The sequence below is a fragment of the Gadus macrocephalus genome, chromosome 14 (genome assembly GCF_031168955.1).
Source record: "Gadus macrocephalus chromosome 14, ASM3116895v1".
Taxonomy (NCBI): domain Eukaryota; kingdom Metazoa; phylum Chordata; class Actinopteri; order Gadiformes; family Gadidae; genus Gadus; species Gadus macrocephalus.
Genome location: NC_082395.1, coordinates 8,096,111 through 8,107,109, shown reverse-complemented (window position 1 = coordinate 8,107,109; position 10,999 = coordinate 8,096,111). Strand labels below are relative to the sequence as shown.

Sequence of the window (10,999 nt, the reverse complement as noted above, 5' to 3'; positions counted from 1 at the left end):
ATATATATATATATATCATTAGCACCCCTTAAGATCTAAGCTAGATCGGTTTGAATTTCTTTCATAATAGAGAATTTACGTGAGTGAATTTTGTATTCAAATTATCAGATGCCATCATGAAATCTGCTGACTCCAACAATGTTCCTTGATAATAATAAAACAATTATCTCCCACTGAACAGAACACACAATTAGTGTTCTGTTGACAAAACCTGTTGATATCCAATTATAGCTAGAATTGTCAAGCCTTGACTCAGGGACAGGGACTCAGATCAAAACTCAAAAGACGGCAGTATGTTTAAACCAAAAACGCTTTACTAGAAAATGTCAACAAAAACGCTCTCATGGAGGATACAAAATTATAACAAAAGGTGCTCGCTAAGGAGGATACAAAACACAATTACATGCAGTAGTATCTGCAAGTATCCGGGCACAAAACACTAGCAAATACTGAGGCTTGACAATACCCAGGGGACACAAGGCGAACTGACATTAGACAAATGGAAACAAGGGCAATTTATACGTGAGGGAGCACAGGTGAGACGAATCAGGGACCGGGGAGGCAATCACAGTGCAGGTGAGACACTAGTGTATGTGGATGATGGCTGGCATAAGCAGCCTCACCTGGCCTGAGTCTTGACTGATGGGACCCACATTGATTTCTCAATGCACAACAGGTATTCAGCCTCACCCAGCCCAAGGCTGTTTCCCAAAGTGAAGGCTGCAGCCTTGCTAGGACGCGTCCTTGCTAGTCGCGTCCTATGGAGATGAGACTAGAGTGCTAGATCGAGTGCTTCCTAGCGTTTGTAACGTCGGACTTTGGGAACGACTTGGTAGTGTGGAAGCGCTTCCGCTTTTTAATACTGCGTGTCCGCTTGTAAACACATGTGCGCTTATGAATAAAACATGGCAGCAATCAAGCTGATCGATATTTATTTGACTTTTGTCTGTTATGAATGCGGTCATGTCTCCTTCGCATGGAGCCTCTTTGGGGAAGTCACAAAAGCTTTGTTGTGGTTGATCGAATTGTCTTTATTAAAAGGAAAATCCATTCAATTTTTATAAAACTAAGTGAAATTGTCTGAGAACTTAATTCATGCATCACATTTACAGTACGGTTGATTACTATTATGCAGGGGGAAAAAGACAAAGAAAGAGATGATAAACGTGTATTTATTTGGATATATTATTTAACTGATCTGATTCATTCATTCATATATGCCTACAATCTACCAGTGCTTTGAACACAAGTATATCATATGAAATACAATTAAATACGTTCATTAAAAATTACAAACATTGCAAATGATCGGTTGTGCATTAATTGTACAACATTGGATAGTGGCACTATCCCTTCCACCGGTAAACAAATGTTTGTGCGCCACCCTAAGGCGCACAAAAGCCTCCGTTTGCTGGGCTGACCCTAAAAAAACCCGATTCAACACAAACATAAATAGGTATACATAAATAATGTAATCTTGTGAGCGAGTAAATTGACATTGGTGACAGTGGTGTTTAACACCAGCTACGTCCATGCAAAATATAGCAACGTATCATTAAGTTGCAAAAACGTTTGAAAAGTGGCACAGGTCTTTAGGCTTGATTATTTGCATTAACATGATGAATCTATAAAAAGCAATACGGCACAAAATATTTCTGAAAACTAATATAACTTCACTTCGTTTGAACGTGTACTGCTCTGTCATTTTCAAGAACCCGCCCAGTGAACGCAGAGGATTGTGGGTAGTTTTGGCTCGTCTAGGATGCAGCGATGCATCCTTGAAAAATCTCGGAATTCTCAAAAACAAAAGACGCAAAAATGGCGCGGCTTTCGAGTGTCCTCAACATTGGAACAGTGCTTGTCGGCGTTCTATGACGTAGCGTCCTTAAAAGGGCGGCCGTTGAGCATGCTTCCTTGACATTGGGAAACAGCCCAAGAGTCCCTAACTTCCCTAACTTCCCACGGAAGGACCCTTGTTGTTGTTTTGGGTATCCTGCTGCGTGAGCCCAGGAATAAAGTATTGTGACCGAGGTGTACTGACCCCGCTGCCTTTTTCAAGCTCCAGACATAGAAACCTGGGGCCGTATTCACAAAGGATCTTAGGGCTAAAAGTAGGTCCTAACTGGCGAATTTAGGAGTAACTCCTAAAAGTAATGGGCGTGTCACTCTTAAATTTAGGACTCCTAACTTTATTCACTAGGAACAATTCACAAAGTATTTTAGGCCTAAAAGTAGCACCTAAGTCTAGGAGAGCTTAAAAGTCCTCAAGAGGACTCCTAACTCAGTAAGACCCAGGGGCGGCGCCAAACGGTTGCTTGCCGTTGCTAAAGCAACTCCAAGCAATTACTCAGAAACCCCAGAGCAACCCCTGATTTTTTGTCAAACTCAAACAACATATTTGAAATAATGCCATTTTCCGTAAAATGGTATTAAATAAGTTCAACTAAACCTATGGCCGAATGCGGTACCCGTCACCATACCGACCATTCCTGTCATATGAATCACCAGATTAAGTGCATAATCAGTGAGTAGCGTCAACATTTCAGGGCCGTGACTGGACTGTCGTTCAAATCAACACGAGTCAGCCTGGGACTCTCCTCTCCTCCCCTCCCCCTCACCGTGCCCAGTTCCCGAGCGTTGGGCATGCTTGCAAGTTCTTTTTTCATTTTGTGTTGTGAATCACACGATGTGTCTTGATGTATTAATTTGTTGTAATACGGTACCTCCTTTTAGTTAAAATAATATAATTAGCATAGGCTTATATTTTTATACATGACACATTTTGGATGTGGGCAATGTCTGAAGAAAAGGAAGAAAATATTGTAGCCTACACAGTTCTGAATTAGCAATACAATGTTAGCACATGCTTGCTAGCAATGTTGGTGTGTTAAACCGTATGGATTAAAGTGGAATATTGCAAGACGTCCTGTGATCAAGACATCGATTTAAGGTAGGCCGTTTGGTTATTAAGTTTGCCCGTCGCAGCATATTGACTTGGGGCCCATGTGATTTTGTTTTGAAGTAGAACTAGATTCTAGGTTTGGCTCATACCTTAAGGATGGGTTTATCGTAGCCTGGTATGATCTGCCCTTAATAGAAGTATTATGAAGTATAATAGTATCAACAATAATAGCAACTATTGTATTAATGTTCCACATAGGCCTACATTTGAGACGTATCGCGCAAGCAACTAATGTGAATGCTTTGGAATGTACCGTGGCGACGGTGGGTCTGAGATGTGCAATTCACCACTATTGACAGGACAGCTAACCTTGTAGTTGGGGGACTGCTGACGGGCTGTTGATTGAGAGAACTATGTTGTTTGTTATATGTCGTGTGGCCGCAGTGCATGTGTACATGCCGCTGGGCTATTTTCATGTTGGCCTTCTTAAAGATCTTCCTCTATATTGTTCTATGTCTTTACGTCTTTATGTCTGTGCGTGTGTGAGGGAGAGGGAGAAAGATAGCGCACGTTGAACTGTCAAATGATACGATCACACTCAATCACAGTGGTGCGATTAGTCTGTGTTGTTACTGTACTGTAAACTTGCCTCGTACGGGACCGCAACCACCCCAACCCGTGCCGAAAATGTCTTCCCGGCCGTGCCTCTGCCAAATTCAGGTGTTTTGATCAAGGTTTTTTTTTTTGACCAGCAACCTCTTGAATTCATACAGCAACTGTTAAGCAACTGCAACAAATTATTTCTGGCGCCGCCACTGGTAAGACCTATTCACAAAGAATCGTAAAATGGCTGCGAGACGAATTGTTTTGGAGACAATGGAAGACTGTGAGTTGATGAAGAGATATAGGCTAAATCGTGAGGGTATTAAACTTGTTGTGGAGCTAGTGCGGGATGCAATAACATCCCCGACTAACAGGAATAATCAGATTAGTCCCGAAATAAAATGTTTGGCCACACTACGTTATTTAGCAACAGGGGAAATGCAACTTTGCAATGCCGACGATTTAATAATATCGCAACCATCAGTCAGCCGTGCCATAAACCAAACTATCAACTCGCTCACTAGACCACATATCATCCAACAGTTTATCCGGTTTCCTTTGGACATTCAACAATTACAAAGGATCAAAGCCAACTTCATGGCAATTGCAGGTATGTCCGGTGTGGTCGTGTTCGTCAATAGGGAGAAAGTGCATTCCATCAACACGCAGGTTGTTTTTGATGCAAATTTTAACATAGCCTACTGGATGTTGTTGCAAAGTGGCCTGGATCTTCAGCTACCCATGATTCGCGCATTTTAATGGTGAGCGGTCTGAGGCAGCTTTTTTAGATGTACCAGTTGGGTGTCACTTGCTGGGTGACAGTGGCTATCCCTGCAAGACGTGGCTCTTGACACCCTACCTCAATCCACAACCGGGAGCACAGTTAAAGTATAACATGTAAGTGATTACGCAGATTACGCTTAGTCCTATGCATAAAACACATCGTATTTGCACTTTGGCGCCTATTATTTGTTGAATCTGCTAAGTTCTTCAGGGAAAGAGGGGTCGAATCCAAAGGAATAGCTTTAAAGAGACTTTATTTGTATAAAGTATTTTCGGTATGGTAAACTGATGCTCTGAAGTAAAGAGAGATTGAAGATGTGCCTTAGCACGTGCGAGAGTATTCTCCCAGCTGATCCAAAACATAAACCCACGTATATCCTATCGCTGCCTGGAGAGTTCTGAAGTCAATGTGGGTCTGTAGGCTGTTATGATCTGATCAGCGCGGTCCGGAAGTAGTGGGGGGAACCGATGTGAGATAATCTTCGGTATTTTCTCGCCTGGTCTGTGATGCTGCCTTCTGTGGCTAAAGTATTTATTACAGTCTTCAGTAGGGTCTTGCTCCCCTTGTGGCTATGTATGGTATTTACGGCTTATATGTTTGGTCCTGCATCATTGGAGCTATGTGTAGGTAGCTTAGATTCTTAAAATACGTAACAAATCCATATTTATTATTGTTTACTGTTTTCCTCCATATATGCTAGAGCACACAAACATACACGAAATGTTGTGGAGAGAGGAATTGGGCAGATGAAACGACGGTTTCATGTCCTCCACGCGAAATACGCCTCACACCAGAGAGGGCAAGCACAGTCATCACTGTCTGTGCCATTCTACACAACCTCTGCAAGCGGAGGAACATTCCACAGCCAGACGATGATGATGATGATGACGACGATGAAGAGGACGATGACCACGATGATGATGATGGCGATCAACATGACAATGAATTTGGCCGTGTGGAACCGAGTGGACTGGCGTTAAGGGATCCCTTTGTGAATACACATTTTAGGCACAAATCAGTCAACACTTGTCATCATGCGTGTATTCTGCTAACTGCACTATAACTACTTAATAGGAATTCCTTTCTAGCCTAGGCTATTTCCTTGTTTTTTTCGGTGATTTAGTGGGCTTGTCTAAACAACCAATCACCGCACTGACCGCTTCTAAACTCGTGCACGGGAATCGACCTAATCCATAGCAACGGCGCGTCACTCTTAGTTCACTCTTAGTGATTCATCCTTAGTAAGAGTAGGTCTCAGAGGCTTTGTGAATAACTTTTAAGAAAAAACTCCTACGTAAAATGTTTTAGCGCGAGTTAGGAGCACTCCTAGCGGTAAGATTAAATGCTTTGTGAGTACGGCCCCTGGGCCATAAGATAAAACCAGGGGCCCTGGTTTTATCTTATTGCCAAGTGGTTCTTATGGTTCTTAGTGAAGCAGCCTAGCATTGGAGTTGGATAAGTTGAAGCGATTGTGTAGTACGGGCGTGCTAGAGGGAGAGAGAGAGCACACCCGCCGTGGTGATGTTTGGCTTGTTGTGGGCTGTCAGCATCCGCCGGGTTGGACCGTGTGCTTTGTGTATGTGTTCAATGTACATCTGTCTGGTCGTATTTGCGGTAGTTTGATGGTTGAATAATGTCACACCACGATCGGTTATACTTGCAGGTACTCATTTGCAAGTGCACTGATTGCTGTCCGATAGGCTAAGTTAGCCCATAGCTAGCCTTATGCCTTATATTTCTAGATCTTCTGACTAAGTTTACCGGTACTTACGACATAATCGCTGTCACTAGATATAAAGAAAACGTTGACTTTCACTCGATGGTATTCACTGACAGTAAAAATAAATAAAAGTGTCGTTATTGTATGCACTGCTGTTCATTGACTAGCGCTCGTTGCTGGTTGCTAAATGATAGCAACTCTCCACTCGTTCTCCTCTGACCATACATTTAATTGGCTTTGACCGCCATCAGTTCTCGGCAATTCCTCATTCGCCCTCTCACGTCTGACAGGTTCGAAATTATACTGCTGTGGGCCATCATACATGTTATCTGTGGTTCTTGCCACCTCTTAGACGCCATAGTTCTAGTACTAGGCTGAGACTACCTTCCACCACGTCTCCCCAATGTGACGTCATCGCCGAATGGCGTCAGAAAACACCCGTTACTGCCAAAAACGACAGAAACTGGACTTTAACACTATTTTGGAGAAATTTTATAAATGATACACATATTTTGAGTGCTTTATGTACCCATTAATCAAAACTTCTGGTTAACCTGCGTGTAGGCCTTTAAGGTTGGTATGGTTACTCTGTTCATAGTCCAGGTTGTATAATTTCCTTTTGGATGGGTGGGGACGGAGGGAGTTTGTGTTTGCCCTTCTTTTTAAAAAGGCGGAGTGTGTGTGTGTGTGTGTGTGTGTGTGTGTGTGTGTGTGTGTGTGTGTGTGTGTGTGTGTGTGTGTGTGTGTGTGTGTGTGTGTGTGTGTGTGTGTGTGTGTGTGTGTGTGTGTGTGTGTCCAAATTATCCAAGTGTGTCCCTCATCATGCTCCCCTGCAATAAAACAAACTGTTTTTTACTCTCTCTCTCACACGCACACACACACACACACTTCTTACTTTTATCACTGACTATTTCCCTATCAATATTATCAGGAACCTTTGTTCAAGTGATTAAACTGTTTAAACACTAAATAGCCTACAGCATCTTCACTTTAATCAGTGTTTATCATAGGAACAGACAGCTGCTGGTAACGTATTGGGTCTCACAGTAACGTTAGTAGTCGTGAGTTGTAGAGTTTTGCTACAGTCTGCTGAGTGTCTAGAGCCAGAGAAGGAGAAAGTGGACCGCTGGGCTAACGTTACACTAAAAGCTAATCAGCCTTCACCTTAAAGCCGGGTTCGAGGGACTCCGTGGTTACGCAGTTGGATAGCGCATTACGCAGGTGTAGAAGTATAACCAATGGGGCAATTTCCTTTTAATGCCCAACCAACGCTAGTGAAGAGATCAACCAAAAACCCTACTTTTCACATCTCATGACATTTTATCAAATCTAACCAAACTAAATTGTACTGATTCCTCAATACCATAATAAATATATAGCATAATATAACTATACCAGTTCTAAAATTGTATGTGATATGGCCCCCAGACATTTTGATGCAAACACCACTTTGACAGAAGGTAGGCATGTTTGGTCCTTCTATGACACAAGGACACAGGTTAGAGAATGTATACACAGGTTAAAGTCAGCCCAGGTGGTACTTCCCATGTCAGAGCTCTCATTTGCTTTGTGGTGATGGCTGCTTTAACCTGTGTGCATTGATTCCCCAATGCACCACAGGTGTGCAACCTAACCCAGCCCTAGAGTCTAATTAGTCTGACTCAGGCCAGGTGAGGCTTCTTAAACCATCCATCACCACACACGCCACATACCCCAATAACAAATGGTTGCTGAGGAGAAACCCCAGCTGACGTCGCCCAAAAAAAAACAACAGCTATTAACTGGAGTCTGACCAGTTGTACCATACCGTAGCATATTATTAGGTGTCAAGCACAGATTTTGAATTATATGCAATAACTCCTTTTCACCTCTCCCAAAACAAATTTCTACCACTTCACCTGAACTTATCTTATTTAAGGCACACTATGCTACATGTTACAATGCTATTTTCAGTTGTATTATAATTGTACCGTCCGAATTTCATATTTTTAAAATATACATATTGAGCCAGATTAGTCAATGTCTGGAAATTTTGAGCAGGGCCGTTTTGAGGAGGGAGGAGGCTTGCACACACACACCTGAGGGCACACCTTCCGAGATCCGATCGAGCTGCAACCTCCTAGTAAAGTAGAAAAAGAAAAAGGTGAGGCCATTGTAAAGGGCATAGGAAAATGCCATGTTCACTCTTATTTGCATCTGCTTCATGTCTGAGGGCTACTACAGAGAGGGAGAGAGAGGGGGAGAAAGAGAGAAAGAGATGTTCCATTGAGCAAATGGCTCAAAGGAACATGGTTAACAAGAATTAAATGAATATCGGAAAGTTGTGTTCATCCTTTTTGGAAGTTGTAAAACTGGTTTTGACTGACCGGTTCTACCCCTGGAGAGGCATACAACACTGGACACTTCTTCAACACAGGGAGAATGGTTACTCATTGATGTAATCGTGTTTTCCAGAGCCGGCAGGATCAAGGGTACGTTTTATTTGTTTTCCTTATCCGTAGTTTTTCATACAAATTCAAGTTGAGGCTTCGCCATTGTGTGGTGTCATTATAACTTAATTGGGTTTGCAATAGCATTGTTTATTCTTATAGAAGAATATGGTATCAAAACGAGTTCCACAATGGCCTTTTCCTGGGTAGCTTATTCATCAGATGGTAAGTTGGCAAGTTAACAGTGGGGGTAAGAATCTCCTTTTGGAGGGCCAAATATTATATCAAGTGGTAGGGGCAAGGGATAATTTGTATAATTGGATTAGTTTATTGCCCTCATTCGTGTTAGAAACACAATTTTTCTCTCTTGCTAGCGTAGATTAATTAGATTCTCTATTACTTGAAATTCAAACCGCAATGGACCTTCCATCTTACCTTTCACTAAGTCAGTGAAACAAGTTGAAAGTAAACATTAGAATGTAATCTAAATTTGGCTCAATGTTTTTCCATTTTCAAATTTTTATTAGCATTTTTATATTTTCTAAAATTAGGCAATGTGTCTTTGAAAATGGAATGTGAAATGGCTTTCACATTAAATTAAATTTGTTCAAAATGTGCTTAAAGGTATATGACAATTTGAAGGAATTATTACGTATTTCAATTGAGCCATAATGTGCCATGCATCCAAAAAAACTAATTAAGTTATAATATTTTTATTGTGTAATATTTTCTTCTTTATTAAAATGTAATATCGTCAACCATCAACCAGAGTTGTTATTTGAAAATGAAATGTGAAATGGCTTTTACCTTTTCATTCAATAATTCCCAATTCTTTTTTACCCATGTACATGATGTGTTGGTATGTGGGAGATGCTAATGTCAGGTAACAAGCCGAGTCACAAGTCTTTAACTACCATCAATTCTGGTATTGCTCTGTTGTGTTTATTGCTGGGACATTTAACGTTTATAGCCTGCCACCTTGTAATGTTTTGAATAGGCAGGGAATAATAGGACAGTATTCAAATCTGTTCTTTATGATATTAAACCCGTTTGCAAGCTACAATAACAAAATATCTGCTTGGGTAATGCTTTTCACTAAATATGATATGTAGGATCTCTGTATCGTCCTTTATGAATATGATCATACAGGGACACAATAAGAAAGGCGTTAACCACCATCTCACCCATTTCTTTCTCAACCAGGAAATGAAACACAGTGGGACGTCAGCTGCCTTGGCCTACGGCTCAGGTCGTCGCTGCTTTGTGCTTGTTCTCATCGTGGCGGCGACCATTATTTTGTACAGCACAAACCGAACAGACTGGGGAAATGAGTTGAAACCTAAATGGTTAACATTTAAAAAGGTCCTTTCTGATACAAACTCCAGTGCTATGGAAATCGGGAATTGGGAATTGGGAATAGGGAATACCACCCGATTGCCCCAATCCTCAACCGCGTTGCCCGCACCAGTTCCTTATGTTTCTCCGGGGCCATATAGTGTGGAATATCCATATGATTACCACTTCACTATAAACCAGCCGGAGAGATGCAATCAGCTTAGGCCATTTGTGGTTCTGATCGTGCCAGTGGGACCAGAAAACACTGCTCATCGCATCAATATCCGCAACACTTGGGGAAATCAAACTGTGCTGCAGGATAAAGTGGTGAGTCTGTTCTTCCTGCTAGGTCACCCGTCATCAGCGGGAAACGCAGCAAAGATTCAGCAGCAGGTGATGGAGGAGAGCAAGGAGTATGGGGACCTGCTTCAGAGTGACTTCCTGGACTGCTACAAGAACCTCACCATTAAGACCATGGTGATGATGGAGTGGCTGCAGACATATTGCACAAATGCCACCTACGCCATGAAGATTGATTCTGACATGTTCCTCAATGTGCCAAACCTGATCAGCATGCTGTCAACAGCCAAAAAAGAGAACTATCTTACCGGCCTTGTGGCCCACGGGGCTGCTGTTTTGAGAAGTAAGAGCACAAAATGGTACCTGCCGCCATCCGCTTACCCTGAGAGCCAATATCCACCTTACGCCCTGGGCCTGGGCTATGTCTTTTCATTAGACCTTCCCAAGAAGATTGTGGAGGCTTCCAGGCATGTTCGCCCAGTCTACATTGAGGATGTTTATGTGGGATTGTGTATGAGACACTTGCAGATTGTGCCCACCGACCCGCCAGATTATAAATTTCATGTGTTTCCTCTGAAGTATAACCGCTGCTCTTTCTCAAGGATTATAGCGACCACGATAAAACCCAGCACTGATGTGCAAGAGAATTGGAAAGACTTCTCGAGACCAGGTCCATACTGTTGACGTTGAAGAACTTCAAAGAGTTGGATTAAATCCCTTTTTCATCCTGTCAGATTTTACCCTGAAGTCTTCCCCAATATCCATGTATTACTATATAGGCAAATGTAAAAATCATTAAATTATCAAATCATTGTCTTCCACAACTCCACCAATTTCTTTTTTTTACCAAGTACCTTTGTGATGAAATTTTACTGCAGTAGTTTTTAATAATTAATTTTAAAGATGCTTAGTCATCCCAAACAAAA

At 41.9% G+C, this 10,999-nt stretch overlaps 1 protein-coding gene across 1 annotated transcript; it reads left to right on the top strand.

Annotated features, from left to right (window-relative positions):
* Nucleotides 1–8,125: 8,125 nt before the first annotated feature.
* On the top strand, nucleotides 8,126–10,999 carry LOC132472270 (beta-1,3-galactosyltransferase 5-like). The gene is made up of 2 exons (XM_060071809.1): nucleotides 8,126–8,480; nucleotides 9,642–10,999. Exon 2 carries the CDS (start codon nucleotides 9,645–9,647, stop codon nucleotides 10,755–10,757), a length of 1,113 nt encoding a protein of 370 aa, XP_059927792.1. The 5' UTR covers nucleotides 8,126–8,480; nucleotides 9,642–9,644; the 3' UTR covers nucleotides 10,758–10,999.